The 25,861-nt window shown below is 41.2% G+C and overlaps 1 protein-coding gene and 1 long non-coding RNA gene across 2 annotated transcripts; both read left to right on the top strand.

Annotated features, from left to right (window-relative positions):
• Window positions 1-796: 796 nt before the first annotated feature.
• LOC311121546 lies at window positions 797-3,526 on the top strand. Its single transcript, XR_014612295.1, has 3 exons — window positions 797-980; window positions 1,791-1,979; window positions 3,341-3,526. It is a non-coding gene; the product is annotated as an uncharacterized lncRNA (long non-coding RNA).
• A 717-nt stretch (window positions 3,527-4,243) lies between these two features.
• LOC311121545 (NLR family CARD domain-containing protein 3-like) lies at window positions 4,244-23,766 on the top strand (the record flags this gene model as incomplete). Its single annotated transcript, XM_084196025.1, has 11 exons — window positions 4,244-4,251; window positions 8,444-8,560; window positions 8,881-8,965; window positions 9,095-9,323; window positions 9,750-11,488; window positions 11,883-11,977; window positions 12,393-12,566; window positions 15,015-15,188; window positions 18,602-18,775; window positions 20,658-20,796; window positions 23,258-23,766. 11 exons carry the CDS (start codon window positions 4,244-4,246, stop codon window positions 23,735-23,737), a joined length of 3,414 nt encoding a protein of 1,137 aa, XP_084052151.1. The 3' UTR covers window positions 23,738-23,766.
• Between the last annotated feature and the right edge of the window lie 2,095 nt (window positions 23,767-25,861).

The raw sequence follows: 25,861 nt of genomic DNA, 5'->3' as shown, positions 1-25,861 counted from the left end.
GTACAACCCCAAGAACACCATCCCAACCGTGAAGCATGGAGGTGGAAACATCATTCTTTGGGGATGCTTTTCTGCAAAGGGAACAGGACGACTGCACCGTATTGAGGGGAGGATGGATGGGGCCATGTATCGCGAGATCTTGGCCAACAACCTCCTTCCCTCAGTAAGAGCATTGAAGATGGGTCGTGGCTGGGTCTTCCAGCATGACAACGACTCAAAACACACAGCCAGGGCAACTAAGGAGTGGCTCCGTAAGAAGCATCTCAAGGTCCTGGAGTGGCCTAGCCAGTCTCCAGACCTGAACCCAATAAAAAATCTTTGGAGGGAGCTGAAAGTCCGTATTGCCCAGCGACAGCCCTGAAACCTGAAGGATCTGGAGAAGGTCTGTATGGAGGAGTGGGCCAAAATCCCTGCTGAAGTGTGTGCAAACCTGGTCAAGACCTACAGGAAACGTATGATCTCTGTAATTGCAAACAAAGGTTTCTGTACCAAATATTAAGTTCTGCTTTTCTGATGTATCAAATACTTATGTCATGCAATAAAATGCAAATTAATTACTTAAAAATCATACAATGTGATTTTCTGGATTTTTGTTTTAGATTCCGTCTCTCACAGTTGAAGTGTACCTATGATACAAATGACAGACCTCTACATGCTTTGTAAGTAGGAAAACCTACAAAATTGGCAGTGTATCAAATACTTGTTCTCCCCACTGTATGTTGAAACTGGATCCATCATAATGATTCTACATTTTATTGTATGCCATGGCCATTACTGGCCAAAGGTTAAACTACTGTTCATGTTAATGCTATAGTATGGTGTTGAGTCACTGGACTTTGACCAGATATTATTGCATCCAAAGATCAACTGTACCTAAAACATAGATACAGAGCCACTTGTCATCAGGAAGGTGCTCTCTCGGCACAACGGAAAATATCTCAATGACTTGACATGTTCTGGTTGTGAATTCAGGCTACAAGGTAAGACTCTTCCAAGGGATTATTGTAAAGTGTGTAGGGAAATTAAATATATGGTGTTATTATAGTATAGAGAATGACAGTAAAACACTCAGATCTAACAGTCCATTTCACCTGGGACAGGTACGTGACAGTTCAATCATACAAAATGGTGCTAACTGGGCGTAGGCAAGTCAAATTCAAAAACATATTGTTCATATCTCGTATTATAGGATTCGTATATTGTGGTTATTTTACAATTTGTAAAAATGTTAATGTATCATAGTTCTAAATAATCTTTCAAAATATCAGAACATTTGTTGTTTTCTAAATTACAATGAGCTCCTACTTCCTGTGTAATTTGGTATGAAACCTGAACATACTTTTCTTAACATTGATATTATGAATTAAATTCAATAATAGTATAATAATAGCAGACCTGTTGAACAAAGCAACACACTAGAATGAGTGGAATTATTACAAGAGAAAGTGAAACATTATTATTATTATTATTAGTATTATTATTATTATTATTGTTATTATTATTATTATTATTATTATTATTATTATTATTATTAATATATTATTATTATTATTATTAATAATAATATTATATTATTATTATTATTATTAGTTCCACTACATGGAGAAAAGGTTACAAATATCAGTCATGACTACGTGTTGATGTGATTGCATTAAATAGCCTGACTGTTTCGATATGTCTGTTAGTTAATGTTTTATTTCTGAGAGATCATGAATAAAAGAGAACAATGGACATTCTAGAATTAGTTGTCACTGTGTTCACCACAACCAACATGCTGCATCTCTGTTTAGGGGTCAGTGGTCTAAAATGAGTCTCTCTGGGGAGAGAGAGGAGGGGGTCCCTGCCTCTAAAATGAGTCTCTCTGGGGAGAGAGAGGAGGGGGGCCCTGCCTCTAAAATGAGTCTCTCTGGGGAGAGAGAGGAGGGGGGCCCTGCCTCTAAAATGACTCTTTCTAGGGAACATGACACCAAAGCTAAGAGGTAAGATGACAATGTAGTTTAAGAATTTATAAAGAGTTTATTTCTAAAACGTTATATCCACAATTTTTTCACGTTTGTTATTTTACATCAGAAATGATTGCTTATGGGTACCTTCATGTGTCTGTCAAATATTGTTGTTGTACGATTTTAATTAATAGATTTTTGTGTATGAATTTTTGTTTTGCAAAATGCTATATAGCTGTAATGAAATGTTTGTATCCTGTATATTTGACTGTGATATGTGGATGTCTCACCAGCACACACACACACACACACACACACACACACACACACACACACACACACACACACACACACACACACACACACACACACACACACAAACATCTTTACCAGCATACACACACATCTTTACCAGCATACACACACATCTATAGAAGTTTTGCATGACACAATTATTGTCTAATGATTGTGTCATGTCTAATATGATGTCATGCAGAACCTTATTGTTTTTACTAATTCTGATCGTTGTTACAAGCGGAATTTTGACAATACTACCGTCAAATCAACACACTCTTCACTCCTGTTTTAACCAAAAAAGGTTCTATCGCTTGCTTAATATATGGAACCATTAAAAGTTCTATATAGAAACCTTTTATAGGGTTCTTTAATCAGAACTCTAGAGGTTCTTCTTCCCTGAACCAAAATGGCTCCATATAGAACCCTGCCTGGTGCCATTTATGAATTATGGCTACTACTATTAAATAGGAATATTTTTAGCTAAGAATATAATTTATAGGAAAATTGGAATGGTTGAAAAATTATCCTTAGAAATAGCAGTGCTGGGGATTTGGAAAGCCATAGTCAGTCAATCAACAATAGAATAATACTCTTATGAAAAATAATGACCTTTAACTTACAGTCTGTGGATACTATGCGACTAGAAAGGTTAAAAATGCATGTAAGAAATCACAGCGCAGCTGAAAAAAATATGGCAGGTGGAAATCAAAAGAGGGTGTTCTAAGGAGATAGGTGGGCGGGGCTGAGAGTAGCAGAGGGGTGGGATTAAAAAAGATCATGATCGGTAATAGTCATTACTGTAAACACTATAGATGTCTGAGCACTATCTATCCAAAATGTAATGTGTATAATTAATTATTATTATTATATATATAAAAAAGTAATTACTGTGTATGAAAGTATTGTATGGGGGTAGAATTTATCTTCGTTATATTCAAACACACTGGTGGCCAGGGAGGCATCTCTTTGTTCGAACGATGGCCCAACTCTGGCTGACTTCTTTACAATACAATACATTACAATACAGTACAACTTTGTCCATTAGTTCCAGCAAACAACAAAAATGTATTTTCTGCTCCGTTCATAACCCCCCCAAACAGCAGACCTCACACATACAGTTGAGACCAGCACAGGTTCAAGCTGCAGTGCAGCGCCCCTTGATGGAGAGCGTGTTGTGGGGTTAAGGGCCTTGCTCAAGGGCCCAACGAAAGGTGATTGTTTTGAGGACGTGGACCCAGCAGCCCTCCAGGGGTCAGATCAATTCCGTCCGTTCTTTCCAGCGCCCGGCCCGGTATTCAAACTGGACACTTTTCGGCCACATGTCCAACGCCTGCCACAGCTCCAACTCATTTGCCGCTGGGCGAAAACCTGAGTTAATATTCAGAAATAAGCATGAGTTAATCTGCCAAAATGAAGACAAAATGTTATGCAGACATCATTATTATGATAACATACATGCAGTTGTCATCAGCAGCAGCCACAAGAGAGAGCCTCTGATAGTTCTGGGTAACTGCCAGACTGAGCAAAACATAGATAGTGTGTTAAAAGTAATGTAATGATTAACTAGGATATTGAATCACCAACACTTATTATACATTATTATTATACAGAAATCATTGTCAAATGCTGAAGAGAAACTGTTCCATGTAGGTCTATATTATTTATGGATTGATCATATAGAAAAATCTAAACATTATTTTAACAACTCCAAAGCAATTACATGTGGCGCAGGAACCACTGACTCACTGCATTATTCTATAGTATTATCAAGACACCTGCTGTTAACTCTTAACGGGTTAGTACAGCTCATGAGGTGTCCTAAATATCTGCCGACTAGAGACTTCATGCATAGCTTTAATTTATACCCATAAGAGTAGAATGGCTGCTACAACACTTATACGACCAATTTTCTACTCTGAGACGCTTTTTTTGGATATGGGCCCAGATCTCAAAATATTGTTATAAAAAATCTTTGAATGTTTTACATATAAAAAAATTAAGAAATGGTTTTGTAAGACACTGTAAAGACTGGGTTTAGTTTATTGTGTGGCTCTGCTCATGTCCGCGTTCTGGAACTGTCCCGTCCCCGTACAGAACTGTCCGCGTCCACGTACGGTTTGGCGCCAAGCATATTGTCCAGTTACGCGCAGAGTGGGCTGAGGTGATCTTGGGGAACAACGACAGAGTTCGATACAGTGTTGAGATGCCGAAGTTTATTGTTCAATTTGCTTTTTGCTTTACGGTCAGGGACAGTATGAGTGTAGCCAGATCCTTTTCACTCGCTGTTCTTGTTTAATTGTGTGGTTCACCGGATTCGTCATCATCCTCGAGACGAGGGACAGACGGACGACCTGCTAGTTAGCCAAGCTAGTCGGTACAGCTAGCTAAGCTAGCTACTCTACCAGCAGCATCCTAGTTATCCTAGCTACCACTACATCATCACCGGCTGCCTGCATTTCTTGTGGACCGATGGAGCTCCCGGGTTGTTTCTTCCACCTGTTAAATACCGTGGAGGGCTTCTCCCTCTCTCATTGACGGATGCTGGCTTCCTACCCTCCCTCTGTCCGGTTCTCCTCTCTTCACTAGATGGACGGTAACTTGAGTGTTTAACCCCTCTGTGTCCAAGGACTGAACTTTTGAATATTATTTTCGGGGAGCCTCAAGTAGGCAGGACACACGTCATTTTTAACATTGCTTTTTTTGTGATAAAAACGAGGTAATTGCATCCGCCATGGAGCCCAGTTTAATAATATTACCTTTTGTCTCTAGTTATAAAGTAATCGTGAAACAGCAGGCATTTTAGGTCATTTTTCACCCTACCAGCTCCTATTAGTTCTGTTGAGCTCCGTGACACCGACTCGCCTTCAGAACGTTCTATTCCCAGTCCATTGTTCTGCGTCACAATACCAGCTTCACTATTGTTATTAATGAGACCCGCCTGCGTTAACCCTGTTGGTTTACCTCAGGTAACTGATTATTAACAAGGTTACGGCTACTTGGTGAGCATTGACCCTGTAGGTTTACCTCAGGTAACTTATTATTAACAAGGTTACAGCTACTTGGTGAGCGTTAACCCTGTAGGTTTACCTCAGGTAACTTATTATTAACAAGGTTACGGCTACTTGGTGAGCGCGCACACTGTTCACCTGAGTACATGTTGTGGTCACCTATAGTGAGGTGAGACACAGTTTTAGAGGCGATGGCTGGCAGATAGCCATCAAACATTAACAATTTTCTGGTCATGGTTAACCATATTTGTTTTAAGAAAAAAGTGTACAATCTAAACAAAACGCATGTCCCTGTCCTCTTTTTCAAGATGTGGCCGATTTTAAACAGCCAGAAGACATTTTTTAATTAAGAAATAACAATTTTTTTGTCGACTTGTTGTTTCTAAATGGCTGCTGGGTAATTTGATATGCATCGAAATCTTCGTTAGTAGGCCTCAAATTGAGTGAATGCTGCGCAGGTTCACTGAGTTGCAAACCAAATGGATATAATGGGGTGATTGTTGTCTAATCGGGTGGTCTAGCTCATTGATTTGTAGATCTGACGCAGTTGCTACCTCAGATTATGAGCCTAGCAAGTGTCATGAGTGAGTTATGTAGTACCCACATACGGCCACAAGGAGGAGCAAGAGTGCCATAAACCCATACTGTTTTTTGCCATATAAACCCTAAACCTAACAATCAATCAAATGTATTTATATAGCCCTTTTTACACCAGCAGATGTCACAAAGTGCTATACAGAAAATCTTACCCTACTTATAACCTAATTTAGCCGTAACCCCTAATTCTAGGGTAGGGTAGCCTAGAACACTTTTAGAAACTATTTTAGTAATAATATTATCTTAGTAAATACAATTATAGTATTAAATAGCGTTTTGATTATTTTGTTGTTATTTTATTATATGTATAATTGCAAAACAGAACACTTGATAAATAATACACTTTTTTTTTTTTTTTCAAATGTGGTTTGAATTGGGTGACTTAGTAAACTCTGTGTGAAAGTCCAGCAATTGGCGTGGGGCAGGTTTGAGACTGATCTAATTCACTTTATTTCTCAGCTGCCTCACCAATGTCTGTATGTGAATAAATAACTTTTAATTGCTGCTATTACAAGCAGTAATATGATTGACATAAAATATTATGCAACCAAATACTATATGTCCCATGATTTTCTAAGATGGTCACTCATTACTTTAGTTAGCTATATTTCTCGTATTAGGCCTGTGATGCTTTTGGAAGAGCAACAAAATAGTGACTATAGCAGGTGTTGAACCCCGGGTAAATAATCACTAGTCAGATGCACTAACCTCAACCCTAGTATACATGCATTATAGAAAATAATCTTAATATCTGATATTGGGAGTAAATTACATCGGAATAGAAAAGACAAGAGTGCATCTTCCAGCCCGCCAATAAATTACATCAAATCAAATCAAATGTTATTTGTCACATACACGTGTTTAGCAGATGTTATAGCGGGTGTAGCGAAATGCTTGTGCTTCTAGCTCCGACAGTGCAGTAATATCTAACAAGTAATATCTAACAATTTCACAACATATACCCAATACACACAAAACTAGTAAGGAATGGAATTTAAGAATATATACATATATGGACAAGCAATGACAGAGCGGCATGGACTAAGATACAGTAGTATATTATAGAATACAGTATATACATATGAGATGAGTAGTGCAAGATATGTAAACATTATTAAAGTGAACAGTGATTTCAATAGGCAGCAGCAGCCTCTAATGTGCTAGTGATGGCTATTTAACAGTCTGATGGCCTTGAGATAGAAGCTGTTTTTCATTCTCTCAGTCCCAGCTTTGATGCACCTGTACTGACCTCGTTATTGGATGATAGCGGGGTGAACAGGCAGTGGCTCGGGTGGTTGATGAAATTGACAATGAATGTACTAGGAAAATACGTTTTTCTCGACTAGAGGTGACTAAAGTAATGTCCAGGCTTATTGCGTTAGCAGTGTGGAAAGGGACAGTAAAAAGCGTGTGCAGGAGTTTTCCTGTGAGGGGGAGTGGTGGTGTATCCAGGGAGAAAACTAAACTAACCTTCTGAAATGTCATTTGTGGTCTTACGCTGCCATCTATTGGAATTATTTAGCAACTGCAGTAGTACTGAATAACGTGTATATCCTTACTAAAGTAGTAATTACTCAGAATTGCAAAATATGACATTTTCTAGTTCATTTTACCACTTACAACAATAAAATAACAATTTATAGCATAGCACAATGAAACTGACATAAACCAAAAAAAACATACATTTAGTTAATTATAAAAAATAAATAAATATATGTATTTAGATGGGTGACATTATCTGCCAAAGTAACACCTCAATCGAGCGTTCTTTTTGATTATTGAGTGTACTGAGTATACTCCTGAGTGGCGCAGTGGTCTAAGGCACTGCATCGCAGTGCTAACTGTGCCACTAGATCCTGGTTCGAATCCAGGCTCTGTTGCAGCCGGCCGCAACCGGGAGACTCATGGGCGGCGCACAATTGGCCCAGCGTCGTCCAGGGTAGGGGAGGAAATGGCCGGCAGGGATGTAGCTCAGTTGATAGAGCATGGCGTTTGCAACGCCAGGGTTGTGGGTTCGTTTCCCACGGGGGGCCAGTATAAAAAAAAAGATGTATTCACTAACTGTAAGTCGCTCTGGATAAGAGCGTCTGCTAAATGACTAAAATGTAAAATTATTATTACTGTGTTAAACCTAGCAGTACTAGTTATTTCTCAGAGAGTGAGACAGATATATATTATTACTGTGTAAAACCTAGCAGTACTACTTATTTCTCAGAGAGTGAGGCAGATATATATTATTACTGTGTAAAACCTAGTAGTACTACTTATTTCTCTGAGAGTGAGGCAGAAAAATATAAATAACTGTGTAAAACCTAGCAGTACTACTTATTTCTCTGAGAGTGAGGCAGATATATATTATGACTGTGTAAAACCTAGTAATACTACTTATTTCTCTGAGAGTGAGGCAGATATATTATTACTGTGTAAAATCTAGCAGTACTACTTATTTCTCAGAGAGTGAGGCAGAAATATATTATTACTGTGTAAAACCTAGTAGTACTACTTATTTCTCAGAGAGTGAGGCAGATATTTAGTATTTAGCAAAAAACATGATTAGAGTAGATGAGAGACGTAATGTTTGTCTCTGTTGTGTTGAAGCCCAATCAAGCAGGAGAGTCCAGCCTCCCCTGTACCCAGCTGTGTGTCCATGAAGAGTGACAAGTCTATGGAACAACCTATAGTGTTTAGAGAGGGAGACTTTTCTACTGAACAAAGGTAAGAAGAACTCATGGGTCATGGTCAGTGAGTTAAACAACACTGTCTCTAGTCATTTCTCCTCTCCCATTTTCCCATTTATTTTTTGTTGTTTTCATAATCCATAGGCTAATCCTTTTTTCCATTTTCATAGTCCTAAAACAATATTAAACAAACATAACATTCCCTCCCTGTGTGTGTGTGTGTGTGTGTGTGTGTGTGTGTGTGTGTGTGTGTGTGTGTGTGTGTGTGTGTGTGTGTGTGTGTGTGTGTGTGTGTGTGTGTGTGTGTGAGTATGTACTCCCTGGATGAGGAAATGTAATCTCATGTTTTGTCCACAGAAACCAACAGGAGATATCAGAGTCAGAGATTCTCTGTGGTCAGTCTTCCCAGAGTCATCAAACAGACCTGGCCTCCATATTCAGTGTATGTGGTCCTGTTATGTACATTTGTTTTTGTTTACCTCAAGTTAAGTTGATCTGTCAATCATTCATTAATGTGTTAATGAGAAAGCATTTAGTCTCTTGCTTAACTTATTTACTTTATTTATTTCAGTTGCTTGAAGAGAATATTATGACCTTTGTGAAGAACGAGCTGAATATGTTCAAGAGGATTCTTAGTCCAGAACTCCCAGAAGGCTTTGAGAGTCAGAAGCAGGATAAGGAAGTGGTGGATGCTGAAGATGAGAAGCAGGAGAGCAGTGCCAGAGAGGGGGCTCTGAAAATCACACTGCACGTCCTGAGGAAAATGAACCAGAAGGAGCTTGCTGACACACTGGAGAAAAGTAAGAGCTGTCTGCCTCATGTTGAATGCTGTTTTATAACATTTAAAAGCTGTAGCTAAAGTACAACTAAAGTAGCTGTGTAACTCAATGATATTGTAGCAGCCTTAACGCAACCCCTAGTGACCTCATCAAGTAGCAGCAGGGATGTGTTGTGTTGAGAGGGAGAGACAAATAGAGAGAGAGAGAGAGAGAGAGAGAGAGAGAGAGAGAGAGAGAGAGAGAGAGAGACACAACATTAATGATACCGAATAATATAATAATAATACCAATAATAATATAATCAGTCACTCCAGTCTGTAATGCATAATGACAACATTTATACAGTTAGTTAAGCGAATAAATGATTATAATTTAAAATTTAACAGTCCTAGAATACTGTAGGCATTAAAACAGACATAATATTAATATCCTCTGTGTTAATTCTAGATTCAGATGAGCTTGCTGTGATTTGCCAACGTGAACTCAAATCTAATCTAAAGAAGAAGTTTCAATGTGTATTTGAGGGGATCGCTAAACAAGGAAACCCAACACTTCTCAATAAGATCTACACAGAGCTCTACATCACAGAGGGTGGAACAGGAGAGGTCAATAATGAACATGAGCTGAGACAGATTGAGACAACAACCAGGAAACAAGCAAGACGAGAGACTGCAATCAAATGTAACGACATCTTCAGACCCTTAACTGGACAAGACAAACTTATCAGATCTGTGCTGACAAAGGGAGTCGCTGGCATTGGAAAAACAGTCTCTGTGCAGAAGTTCATTCTGGACTGGGCTGAAGGAAAAGCAAATCAGGATGTCCAATTTGTATTTTCATTCCCTTTTCGGGAGCTGAATTTGATGAAAAAGGAAAAACACACTTTGATTGAACTTCTCAATCACTTCTCAATGGAAACCAAAGAATCAAGAATCTCCAACTACGACAAGTACAAAGTTCTGTTCATCTTTGATGGTCTGGATGAGTGCCGACTGCCCCTAGACTTCCAGAAGAACAAGATTTGTTGTGACGTCACAAAGTCAACCTCAGTGGATGTTCTGCTGACAAATCTCATCAAGGGAAATCTGCTTCCCTCTGCTCTCCTCTGGATAACTACCCGACCTGCAGCAGCCAATAAGATCCCTTCAGGGTGTGTTGACCAGGTGACAGAGGTACGAGGGTTCAATGACCCACAGAAGGAGGAGTACTTCAAGAAGAGATTCAGTGATCAGGACCTGGCCAGCAGAATCATCTCACACATAAAGACATCAAGGAGCCTCCACATCATGTGCCACATTCCAGTCTTCTGTTGGATTTCTGCAATAGTCCTTGAACACATGCTGAAACATAAGAGAGAAGAGATGCCCAAGACTCTGACTGAGATGTACTCACACCTTGTGGTGTTTCATACTGAACAGAAGAATGAAAAGTATCTTGGGAAAGAAGAGACAGGTCCACACTGGAAAAAAGAGAGCATTCTGTCACTGGGAAAACTGGCTTTTCAACAGCTTGTGAATGGCAATCTGATTTTCTATGAAGAAGACCTGAAAGAGGCTGGCATTGATGTCAATGAAGCCTCAGTGTACTCAGGATTGTGCACACAGCTCTTTAAAGAGGAATGTGGGCTGTACCAGGACAAGGTGTACTGCTTCGTGCATCTGAGCATTCAGGAGTTTCTGGCTGCTGTATATGTGTTCCTCTCATTCATCAACAACAATGAGAATCTAATGGCCGAACCGCAAGTTACTGAAGTTACTGTCTACAAGAGTGCTGTGGATAAAGCCTTACAAAGTGAGACGGGAAACCTGGATCTTTTCCTCCGCTTCCTTCTGGGCCTCTCACTGGAGTCCAATCAGAAGCACTTACGAGGTCTACTGACAAAGACAAGAAGCATCTCACAGAGCCATGAAGAAACAGTCAAGTACATCAAGGAGAAGATCAGGAAGAATCCCTCTCCAGAGAGGTGCATCAATCTGTTCCACTGTCTGAATGAACTGAAGGACCATTCTCTAGTGGAGGGGATCCAAAGCTTCCTGAGATCAGGAAGTCTCTCAAAAGTCCAACTGTCACCTGCACAGTGGTCAGCTCTGGTCTTTGTGTTGCTGACTTCAGAAAAGGAGCTGGATGTGTTTGACCTGAAGAAATACACCAGATCAGAGGAAGGACTTCTGAGGCTGCTGCCAGTGGTCAAAGCCTCCAGAGCTGCTCTGTGAGTACATAAAATGACATTTAAGTACTAATCATCAGGACGAAATATTCAGTTTAGAGAAATATATGTATTATAATATGTATATAATGTATAATATTAAATTGAAAAACATACTGAATCAGTGCATTGGTGTTCACATTAGTATAACAATATGACCATGCAATTCTAGGAGACAGAAGATTAATCTATATGTTGTTTAAGAGAATAAACCAAATGCATCTGCCATTGTCCTTCTACACTACTGGTGTTAAATTAACAGTGTGTTTGTGAAATCATGATGATCTCTTTGCAGGCTGTCATTCTGTGGACTCACAGAGGAAGGCTGTGCTTCTCTGGTGTCAGCTCTGAAGTCAAACCCCTCACACCTGAGAGAGCTGGATCTGAGTAACAATGTCCTGAAGGATTCAGGAGTGAAGCTGCTCTCTGCTGTCCTGGGGAATCCCCACTGTAAACTGGAGACTCTGAGGTCAGTATTCCTGTAGTTGGTCAACAAGTGATAACTGTTCACCAGATCCACATGTGTTTACCAGGCACACATAGTCCACACCATATGTGTTTGGACAGTGAAGATAACAGTTTTACATTTGGTTCTATGCTCTTGCATTTTGGATTTGAGATTAAATGTTTCATATTAGGTGACAGTACAGAATGTCACCTTTTATTTGAAGGTAATGGTGAGAGGTTAGCATATTTTGTGTAGCCTCTGTAACTTTCTCATTCATTATTATTCATGATTCATTCATTCATGATCCTTCTCAATCTTGGCATCATCAGGATTACTTTAGTAGTGTTTAGAAACATGTTATCTACTCACTTAGAAAGAAAATGACTCAACACCAACGAATAGTAGTGTGGTTTTAATATGATTTTAATCTTTACAGGCTGTCAGGCTGTCTATTCACAGAGGAAGGCTGTGCTTCTCTGGTCTCAGCTCTGAAGTCAAACCCCTCACACCTGAGAGAGCTGGATCTGAGTAACAATGACCTGAAGGATTCAGGAGAGAAGCTGCTCTCTGCTGGACTGGGGAATCCCCACTGTAAACTGGAGACTCTGAAGTCAGTATTCCTGACACACACACACTGGACACACACACATACACACACTGGACACACACACACACACACACTTGACACACACTAATTGGAAAACACACACACACACACACACACTGGACACACACACAAACACACACACACACATACACACACTGGGCACATACACACACACACTGGACACGGACACACACACACACACACACACACACACACACACACACACACACACACACACACACACACACACACACACACACACACACACACACACACACACACACACTGGACACACACACACACACAAATATTAATTTAGTAGTGTTTAGAAACATGTTATCTACTGTAAAAAATTATACATTAATTCATTATATACAGCACCTGTCAAAAGTGTGGACACACCTACTCATTCAAGGGTTTTTCTTTATTTTTACTATTTTCTACATTGTAAAATAATAGTGAAGATATCAGAACTATGAAATAACAAATATGGAATCATGTGGTAACCAAAAAAGTGTTAAACAAATGAAAATATATTTTATATTTGAAATTCTTCAAATAGCCACCCTTTGCCTTGATGACAGCTTTGCACACTCTTGTCATTCTCTCAACCAGCTTCACCTGGAATGCTTTTCCAACAGTCTTGAAGGAGTTCCCACATATGCTGAGCACTTGTAGGCTGCTTTTCAATCAGTCTACCGTCCGACTCATCCCAAACCGTCTCAATTGGATTGAGGTCGGGTGATTATGGAGGCCAGGTCATCTGATGCAGCACTCAATCCCTCTCCTTACACAGCCTGGAAATGTGTTGGGTCATTGTCCTGTTGAAAAACAAATGATAGTCCCACTTAGCCCAAACCAGATGGGATGGCGTATCGCTGCAGAATGCTGTGGTAGCCATGCTGGTTAAGTATGCCTTGAATTCAAAATAAATCACAGACAGCATCACCAGCAAAGCACCCCCACACCATAACACCTCCTCCTCCATGCTTTACGGTGGGAACTACACATGCAGAGATCATCCATTCACCCACACCGCTTTCTCACAAAGACATGGCGGTTGGAACCAAAAATCTCAAATTTGGACTCCAGACCAAAGGACAAATGTCCACCGGTGTAATGTCCATTGCTCGTGTTTCTTGGCCCAAGCAGGTCTCTTCTTCTTATTTGGTGTCCTTTAGTAGTGGTTTCTTTGCAGCAATTCAACCATGAAAGCCTGATTCACACAGTCCCCTCTGAACAGTTGATGTTGAGATGTGTCTGTGACTTGAACTCTGTGAACCATTTATTTGGGCTGCAATTTCTGAGGCTGGTAACTCTAATGAACTTATCCTCTGCAGCAGAGGTAACTTTGGGTCTTCCATTCCTGTGGCGGTCCTCAAAAGAGCCAGTTTCATCATAGCGCGTGATGGTTTTTGCGACTGCACTTGAAGAAACTTTTAAAGTTCATGAAATGTTCCGTATTGACTGACCGTCATGTCTTAAAGTAATGATGGACTGTCATTTCTCTTTGCTTATTTGAGCTGTTCTTGCCATAATATGGACTTGGTCTTTTACCAAATAGGGCTATCTTCTGTATTCCCCCCTACCTTGTCACAACACAACTGATTGGCTCAAACACATTAAAAAGGAAAGAAATTCCACAAATTAACTTTTAAGAAAGCACACCTGTTAATTGAAATGCATTCCAGGTGACTACCTCATGAAGCTGGTTGAGAGAATGCCAAGAGTGGGCAAAGCTGTCATCAAGGCAAAGGGTGGCTATTTGAAGAATCTAAATATAAAATATATTTTGATTTGTTTAACACTTTTTTGGTTACTACATGATTTCATATGTGTTATTTCATAGTTTTGATGTCTTCACTATTATTCTTCAATGTAAAAAATAGTTTTATAAAAACTAAACAAAAACTTGAATGAGTAGGTGTGTTCAAACTTTTAACTGGTACTGTATATTGTAACGACCCGGTATTGTATTCTGTGTTCGTCGGTGTGTTATCGTTCTCATGGGTGCTAGCAGGTGTTAAATATGCCAGGACAGATGGAAAGGTTGGGGGGGTTTGATGGGTAATCCCGCTGGGTTTTGAAATGCTTAAATAGGGGTTACTGTCTCATCTCTCTCTCTTCTGTTCGGGACTATGAGTCTGCCCTTAACTTGACATGTTATATTTGTGTACGTTTGAGATTTAGCGGCGTGGGCTGTGGCCTGAACAATAGCCCATTCAGGAATAAACCTGTGTACATCTGGTGCCCGTCTCTCTTTTCCTTTATGACCCAGCTGGGTCATTACAATATACTTGAATGAGTAGGTGTGTTCAAACTTTTGACTGATAGTGTATATATACATATATGAATAGATATGGCAGGTTTCAGGACTCTGATGTATCTGAAAATGTTGAAAAAATATATTTTGACCACCGAAGAATAGCAGTGTGATTTTACTCTTTGCAGGCTGTCAGGCTGTTTAGTCACAGAGGAAGGCTGTGCTTCTCTGGTCTCAGCTCTGAAGTCAAACCCCTCACACCTGAGAGAGCTGGATCTGAGTAACAATGACCTGAAGGATTCAGGAGTGAAGCTGCTCTCTGCTGGACTGGGGAATCCCCACTGTAAACTGAAGACTCTGAGGTCAGTATTCCTGTAGTTGGTCAACAAGTGATAACTGTTCACCAGATCCACATGTGTTTACCAGGCACACATAGTCCACACCATATGTGTTTGGACAGTGAAGCTTACAGTTTTAAATTTGGCGCTATGCTCCAGCATTTTGGATTTGAGATATAATGTTTCATATTAGGCAACAGTACAGAATGTCACCTTTTATTTGAGAGTATTCATACATACCTGTTTTACCCTTTTAGAAATTAAAGTACTTTATGTATCTAGTGTATTAAAGTAGTCAACAGTTTAGTATTTGGTCCCATGTTCCTTGCAGTGATTACATCAAGAATGTTTCATATTAGTCGACAGAACAGAATGTCACCTTTTATTTGAGGGTATTTTCATACATATCTGTGTTACTGTTTTGAAATGAAATCACTTTATGTATCTATTTCTCCCATTTGTATATGTCGTAATAATTTGGACATATTCACTTATATTGTATTAAAGTAGTCATAAGTTTAGTATTTGGTCCCATATTCCTTACCCACAGTGATAGCATCAAGCTTGTGATTCTACAAACTTGTTGAAAAAATTTGCAGTTTGTCTTGGTTGTGTTTTTAAATGTGTTTTTCCCAGTAGTAACTGAAAGGTGAATAATGTCCTGTCATTTTGGAGTCACTTCACTTGTATTGTCAATAAGAATAGAAGATGTTTCTGAAGACTTCTATATTCATGTGGATGCTACCATGATTATGAATAATCAAGAATCAATCGTGAATAATGATGAATGAGAAAGTTACAGAGGCACAAGGATCATACCCCCTCTGTTATTGGTAATGTTGAGAGGTTAGCATGTTTTGTTGTAGCCTCTGTAACTTTCTCACTCATTATTATTCATGATTCATTCATGATTTTTCTTAATCATGGCATCATCAGGATCAGGGTTTAGAAACATGTTATCTACTCACTTAGACAGAACATTACTCCAGTCATCATCCACCAATCAGTTACTATTGGGCAAAACATAACCCAAAACACAACCAAAACAAACTGCAAATGCAACCAATGAGTTTACAACCAAATACTCAACTTTTGACTACTTTAATACAGTATGAGTGAATTGGTCAAAATACTTATGACCAGGGGCGGTGTGTTCAATAGGGCGATATGGGCGACGCACTGCCAAACGGGAAAAGGAAGGGATTTTTTTTCTAATCAATTATATCACGCCAACAGTAGTTATCAGTGTTGTAATCTAGACGTCTAATCTGCCACTAAATGTCCAATCAGGCTAAAGTCGTGCTTCAAATGCACCCCCCCCCCTTTTGGGGCGATTTCAGTCAGGTTGAAAATCGCCCAGAAGTCTCTCATAGACTCCCATGTAAAATCTATTTTTTTCAAATATCAGAGCTTTCAATACAATCTCTATGGGTTTCTGAGGGCTTGCACTTACGCGCTTTCGTCATACGTAACATAACCATGAACGTAACTAAGAAAAGAGCGGGTAGCAGCGTCAATCAATTCACGTACTACTGGTAAGATTGCTATAGCGTTCAGTGCAACTCGATTGTCTCTTTGAAATAAGTTACTTTTTGTCGGCGAACAAATCAAGATAAATTGGCAACGAAACAATTAGGACCTCCCAGACCAAATTTAATAATTCAACAGGTTTCTACTAAAGGCGGAAAGTCCTACACCCGAGGATTTTCCAAAAATTAGTATGAACGAAAAACCTGGCTAGCAGGCTGCGATGTAGCTAATGCAGTCTTCTGCTACCCCCTGCTTACTCTTTCACCCTGAAGGCGGCACGGCAGACAGCACCGCTTGGACAGCGACTGGTGTGTAACGGACATGCACCATCTTTCAGGAATGATTAAGAAACATGAGCTGTCAAAGACCCACATGGATAGCTGTTTGAGATTGTCTGCTTTGGGGAGTGAACATTGCCACTCAACTGGAAGAGGGATACAGGCTAGCTGTCCGCCGCCACAACGATGAGGTTAGTGTTGATAATCACAAGTTTACTGGAGAACTGAGACCAAGTAGAGACTTTGGACAGGGTGGATATGGTATAATAAAGGCAGTTTATTCAGAGGTAAAGATATCTGGAATCACGTGCACGGACCCGTTCGTTATCTGAAGACAATGTTTCATTGTGTGCAGACATTTTATGCAATAAATGAAGTAGGTTGAATCTAGTAGTTCTGATCTTCTGATTGGTCCTGATTAGTTGGGCGAGGACTTCCAGGCTAGTGTCACTGTTGCATTGGCTCTGAGTCGGGTTCTCTGTCTTCAAATGTTCAGCCTAAGAGAGGGGATTTTTGTGTGTGTGTGTGTGTGTGTGTTTAACAGTGATGATGTGTGTGTGTGTGTGTGTGTGTGTGTGTGTGTGTGTGTTTAACAGTGATGATGTGTGTGTGTGTGTGTGTTTGTGTGTGTGTGTGTGTTTGTCCTCAGAGCAAGAACTCGTGAGTTGGAAGAACTGAGAGGCCTATGGCGTGGGTGTTGTCCTTGGCCACCTGCTGACAAGGCTGACAAGATAGGACCCTTTTGTCCATTGTTATTGGATAGGAACAGAATTTATAACCAGCTCCTGACCTAAATAGATCTTAGCACAACATTTTACTCAACATATCATATTCCATATTCACTATAACAAATATATTTACTACGACATTAGCAAGAACCGCCACATCCTCAGCCGGCTAATCCAGTGTGTGAAGTTTTGCGGAGTGTTTGAGTTAGCTTTGCGAGGCAAAGATGAAACTGAGGGCTCCACCAACCCTGGTAAGCCAACACTTTTGAGATCAGTCAATAAATGCTTCTGGTATTGACTTATATGCTGCCCCTGTCTTCATGTTGTTGCTGGACATATCTTTTTTAAAATGTGTGTAGGTCACCTAAATCATCAGAAAAATTGCCCCCCCTGAGAATTTTTTCAGGAGCCGCCACTGCTTATGACTTCTTCAAATGGGGGGACTAGATACATAAAGTGCTTTCATTTCTAAACGGTGAAACAGATATGTATGAAAATATCCTCAAATAAAAGGTGACATTATATACTGTCACCTCATATGAAACATTTGATCTCAAATCCAAAATGCTGGAGTATAGAGCCACCTTTAAAATGTTAGCTTCACTGTCAAAATATATATGGTGTGGACTGTATACTCAATACAATCTAAATCTGTCTTTTGACTGATACTGCTTTTTAAACTGCTCTGGTCAGTCTACTCAAATATTTGTAATATGCATTTTTCTCTCTACAAGCAATATTTAGATAATTTGTCATTTCTAATAATAATACATTAATTTATGAATTGATATGTCAGGTTTCAGGACACTGATATATCTGAATATGTTGAAAAAATATACTGCCACTATTTTCACCACCAAAGAATAGCAGTGTGATTTTAATATGATTTGACTCTTTGCAGGCTGTCAGGCTGTCTAGTCACAGAGGAAGGCTGTGCTTCTCTGGTCTCAGCTCTGAAGTCAAACCCCTCACACCTGAGAGAGCTGGATCTGAGTAACAATGACCAGAAGGATTCAGGAGTGAAGCTGCTCTCTGCTGGACTGGGGAATCCCCACTGTAAACTGGAGACTCTGAGGTCAGTATTCCTGTAGTTGGTGAACAAGTGATAACTGTTCACCAGATCCACATGTGTTTACCAGGCGCACATAGTCCACACCATCTGTGTTTGGACAGTGAAGTTTACAGTTTTAAATTTGGCGCTATGCTGCAGCAATTTGGATTTGAGATAGTAAGTTTCATATGAGGTGACAGTATATAATGTCACCTTTTATTTGAGGATATTTTCATACATATCTGTGTTACTGTTTAGAAATGAAAGCACTTTATGCCTCTGGTTCTCCCATTTGAAAAAGTTGTAATAATTTGGACATATTCACTTATATTGTATTAAAGTAGTCATAAGTTTAGTGTTTGGTCCCATATTCCTTACCTGCAGTGATTACATCAAGCTTATGATTCTTCAAACTTGTTGAATACATTTGTAGTTTGTTTTGGTTGTGTTTTGGATGATGTTTTTCCCAATTGAAACTGAATGGTGAATAATGTCCTGTCATTTTGGAATCACTTCACTTCTATTGTCAGTAAGAATAGAAGATGTTTCTGAACACTTCTACATTAATGTGGATGCTACCATGATTATGAATAATCATGAATGAATTGTGAATGATGATGAATGAGAAAGTTACAGAGGAACAAGGATCATACCCCCTCTCTTATTGGTAATGGTGAGAGGTTAGCATGTTTTGTTGTAGCCTCTGTAACTTTCTCACTCATTATCATTCATGATTCATTCATGATTTTTCCTAATCATGTTATCATCAGGATTAATTTAGTAGTGTTTAGAAACATGTTATCTACTCACTTAGATAGAAATTACACCAGTCATCGTCCACCATTCAGTTACTATTGGACAAAACATAACCCAAAACAAACTGCAACCAACGAGTTTACATTACATTTACATTTTAGTCATTTAGCAGACGCTCTTATCCAGAGCGAATTACAGTGAGTGCATACATTATATATATATATATATATATATATTTTTTTTATACTGGCCCCCTGTGGGAATCGAACCCACAACCCTGGCGTTGCAAACGCCATGTTCTACCAACTGAGCTACATCACTGCCAGCCATTCCCTCCCCTACCCTGGACGACGCTGGGCCAATTGTGCGCCGCCCCATGGGTCTAATGTATTCTGTACCTCATTATAGATCCATCTGTGGTTGGTTCAACTAGATATGTATTCTGTACCTCATTATAGATCCATCTGTGGTTGGTTCAGCTAGATATGTATTCTGTACCTCATTATAGATCCATCTGTGGTTGGTTCAACTAGATATGTATTCGAACCAGGATCTCTAGTGGCATCTTACACCACTGCGCCAATCGGGAAACATCAACCAAATACGCAACTTTTGACTACTTTAATACACTATTAGTCAAATGGTCAGAATGCATTTGACTTCTTCAAATAAGGGGACTACATACATGAAGTGCTTTCATTTCTAAATGTTGAAACAGATATGTATGAAAATACCCTCAAATAAAAGGTGACATTATATACTGTCACCTCATATGAAACATTTGATCTCAAATCCAAAATGCTGGAGTACAGAGACACATTTAAAATGTTAGCTTCACTGTCAAAATAGATATGGTGTGGACTGTATACTCAATACAATCTAAATCTGATACCTCACTGTCTGTCTTTTGACTGATACTGCTTTTTAAACTGCTCTGGTCAGTCTACTCAAATATTTGTAATATACATTTTTCTATCTACAAGTAATACTTTGATAATTTGTCATTTCTAATAATGATACATTAATTTATGAATAGATATGGCAGGTTTCAGGACACTGCTATATCTGAATATGTTGAAAAAATATACTGCCACTATTTTCACCACCAAAGAATAGCAGTGTGGTTTTAATATGATTTGACTCTTTGCAGGCTGTCAGGCTGTCTAGTCACAGAGGAAGGCTGTGCTTCTCTGGTCTCAGCTCTGAAGTCAAACCCCTCACACCTGAGAGAGCTGGACCTGAGCTACAATCACCCAGGAGACTCAGGAGTCAGACTGCTCTCTGCTGGACTGGAGGATCCACACTGCAGACTGGAGAAACTCAAGTATGTAGAGGGTTTATGTCAATGTTCATATCAGACATGTTGGAGTTATCAGGCTAGTTAAGACAAACATTCTGACCACCACTTGGACTAAGTTAAATAAAGACTGTGTGTGTGTGTGTGTGTGTCCAGTGTGTGTGTGTGTGTGTGTGTCCAGTGTGTGTGTGTCCAGTGTGTGTGTGTCCAGTGTGTGTGTGTGTGTCCTGTGTGTGTGTGTCCAGTGTGTGTGTGTGGGTCCACTGGACACACACACACTGGACACACACACACAAACACACTGGACACACACACACACATTGGACACACACTGGACACACAAACACTACACACACACACTGGACACACACACACACACACACACTGGACACACACACATACACTGGACAAACACACACACACACTGGACACACACACACACACACAAACACACTGGACACACACACACTGGACACACTGGACAGACAAACACACACACTGGTCACACAAACACACACACACACACACTGGACACACACTGGACACAAACTGGACACACACACAAACTGGACACACACACACACTGGACACACACACACAAACACACTGGACACACACACACACATTGGACACACACTGGACACACAAACACTACACACACACACTGGACACACACACACACACACACTGGACACACACACATACACTGGACAAACACACACACACACTGGACACACACACACACACACAAACACACTGGACACACACACACTGGACACACTGGACAGACAAACACACACACTGGTCACACAAACACACACACACACACACACTGGACACACACTGGACACAAACTGGACACACACACAAACTGGACACACACACACACTGGACACACACACACACTGGACAGACACACACACACACAGGACACACACACACTGGACACACACACACACAGGACACACACACACTGGACACACACACTGGACACACACACACACTGGACACACACACACTGGACACACACACACACACACTGGACACACACAAACTGGACACACACACACACAAACAGGACACACACACACAGACACACACACACACTGGACACACACACTGGACACATACACACACACAGACAAACATTCTTACCACCGCTTATACAAAGTGATATGCTGAATGTGTGTGTGAGTGTCAAGTGTGTGTGTTGTGTGTGTGTGTCCAGTGTGTGTGTGTGAGTTCAGGTGTATCCCTCAATGACTGTCTGTTCTTCTGCTTACCGCTACAGTGTGGAACATGGTGGAGAGAACACAATGAAACCTGGACTTAGAAAATGTGAGTGTTGACTGCTGTGAAGAATATAACTAAGAATAAGTCTTAATTCAAGTGAAGTCAAAGTCAAAGACCACCATCATTACTTACTTGGTCATATTAAATATCAGCTGTAGTTCTACAGAAGCACAAATCAGGGACACCAAAGTTTACAAAGAGTTGCTTTGACAATGTGTGTGTCTGTGTGTGTGTGTGACGTGTTTGTGTTACTTTAGAAATGTGTGTGTGTGTTCATGCATGCATGAAGGTGTGTGTTCAGGATGTGTGTGTGTGTGTGTGTGTTCAGGATTTGTGTGTGTGTGTTCAGGATGTGTGTGTTTGTGTGTGTGTGTTTGTGTGTGTGTGTGTGTTCAGGCTGTGTGTGTGTGTGTGTGTTCAGGATGTGTGTGTGTGTGTGTTTGTGTGTGTGTGTGTGTGTGTTCAGGCTGTGTGTGTTTGTGTGTGTGTGTGTGTGTGTTCAGGATGTGTGTGTATTTGTGTGTGTGTGTTCAGAATGTGTGTGTTTGTGTGTGTGTGTGTGTGTGTGTGTGTGTGTGTTCAGGCTGTGTGTGTGTGTGTGTGTGTGTTCAGGCTGTGTGTGTTTGTGTGTGTGTGTGTGTGTGTGTTCAGGATGTGTGTGTATTTGTGTGTGTGTGTTCAGAATGTGTGTGTTTGTGTGTGTGTGTGTGTGTGTGTGTGTGTGTTCAGGCTGTGTGTGTGTGTGTGTGTGTGTTCAGGATGTGTGTGTTTGTGTGTGTGTGTGTGTGTGTGTGTGTGTGTGTTCAGTGTGTGTGTTCAGGCTGTGTGTGTGTGTGTGTGTGTTCAGGATGTGTGTGTGTTCAGGATGTGTGTGTGTGTTCAGGATGTGTGTGTGTTTGTGTGTGTGTGTTCAGAATGTGTGTGTTTGTGTGTGTGTGTGTGTGTGTTCAGGCTGTGTGTGTGTTTGTGTGTTTGTGTGTTCAGGATGTGTGTGTTTGTGTGTGTGTGTGTGTGTGTGTGTGTGTGTGTGTGTTCAGTGTGTGTGTTCAGGCTGTGTGTGTGTGTGTGTTCAGGATGATGATGATTTCTAATATTGTTTCTGGTTTCATCCATCCGATGTCTGTGATCTCACACTGGACCCAAACACAGTACACAGATTCCTCTCTCTGTCTGAGGAGAACAGAAAGGTGACACGTAGGAGAGAGGAGCAGCCGTATCCTGATCACCCAGAGAGATTTGAGGACTGTAGACAGGTGCTGTGTAGAGAGGGTCTGACTGGGCGCTGTTACTGGGAGGTAGAGTGGAGTGGGGACATGGCTGTTATAGGAGTGGCATATAAAGGAATCAGCAGGAGAGGAGGGGTTGTTGACTGTGGGATTGGATACAATGACAAGTCCTGGTGTCTGATCTGCTCTGACAACAGTTACTCTGCCTGTCACAATAATAAGTCCACTACCATAGACGTCCCCTCCTCCTGCCCCCACAGAGTAGGAGTGTATCTGGACTGGCCAGCCGGCACTCTGTCCTTCTACAGAGTCTCCTCTGACACACTGACCCACCTGAACACATTCCACTCCACATTCACTGAGCCCCTCTATCCAGGGTTTTGGGTTCATGATGACTCCTCAGTGTCCCTGTAAATAATAACCATGGTAACACTGACACACACACACACTGGGAACACACACACACTGAACACACAAACACTGGACACACACAGGACACACACACTGACACACTGGACACACACACTGGACACACAAACACTGGACACACACACACACATACTGAACACACACACACACTGACACACACTGGACACACACACACACACACACTGATCACACACACACACACACACTGGACACACACTGGACAAACACACCCACACACTGGACAAACACACCCACACACTGGATACACACACACACACACTGAACACACACACACTGGACACACACACAGAGAACACACACACACACTGGACACACACACACACACACACTGGACAAACACACACACACACACACACACACAGGACACACACTCATACACATTGGACACACACACACACACTGGAAACACACTGGACACACACACACACACAGGACACACACACAGGACAATCACACACACTGGACACACACACTCACACTCACTGGACACACACATTCACACACACTGGACAAACACACACACCTGACACACACACACACACAGGACACACACACAGGACACACACACACTGGACACACACACCTGACACACACACACACACACACACACACACACACACACACACACACAGGACCACACACAGGACACACACACACACACACACTGGACGCACACACACACACACACCTGACACACACACACACACAGGACACACACACACAGGACACACACACACACTGGACACACACACACACACACCTGACACACACACAATTGACACACACACTCACACACACTGGACACACCCAAACACACACACACACACACACTGGACACACACACACACACACACACACACACACACTGGACACACACACTCACACACACTGGACACACCCAAACACACACACTGGACACACACACATACGATGGACACACACACACACACACACTCACACTGGACCCACACACATACACACTGGACACACACACGACACACACACATACACACTGGACACACACACACTTGACACACACACACAGACAGGACACACACACTGGACACACAAACACACTGGACACAAACACACAAACACTGGACACACACACACCTGACACACAAACACAGGACACACACACTGGACACACACACACTTGACACACACACACAGACAGGACACACACACTGGACACACAAACACACTGGACACAAACACACAAACACTGGACACACACACACCTGACACACAAACACAGGACACACACACTGGACACACACACACACTGGACACACACACTCACACACACTGGACACACACTGGACACACACACACACCTGACACACACACACACACACAGGACACACACACACATGACACACAAACACTGGACACACAAACACACTGGACACACACACATACACACTTACACACACACTCACACACACTGGACACACACACACACACACACACACACACACACTGGACCCACACACATACACAATGGACACACACACACATACACACTGGACACACACACACATACTCACTGGACACACACACCTGACACACACACACAAAGGACACACACATTGGAGACAAACACACACACACACACTGGACACACATACTCACACACACTGGACACACACACACACTGGACACACACACTCACACACACTGGACACACACACTGGACACACACAAACACACACACACACACACTGGACACACACACATACGCTGGACACACAATCTCTGGACACACACACACATACACACTGGACACACACACCTGACACACACACACACAGGACACACACATTGGACACACACACACACACACACACACACACACACACACACACACACACACACACACACACACACACACACTGGACACACACACTGGACACACACAAACACACACACACACACTGGACACACACACATACACTGGACACACACACACTGGACACACACACACATACACACTGGACACACACACCTGACACACACACACACAGGACACACACATTGGACACACACACACACACACACACACACACACACACACACACACACACA

Source organism: Coregonus lavaretus, assembly GCF_964263955.1.
Source record: "Coregonus lavaretus genome assembly, contig: HAP1_SCAFFOLD_483, whole genome shotgun sequence".
NCBI classification, from domain to species: domain Eukaryota; kingdom Metazoa; phylum Chordata; class Actinopteri; order Salmoniformes; family Salmonidae; genus Coregonus; species Coregonus lavaretus.
Note: the sequence above shows the minus strand (reverse complement) of the source record. Positions and strands in the feature narration are given on the sequence as shown.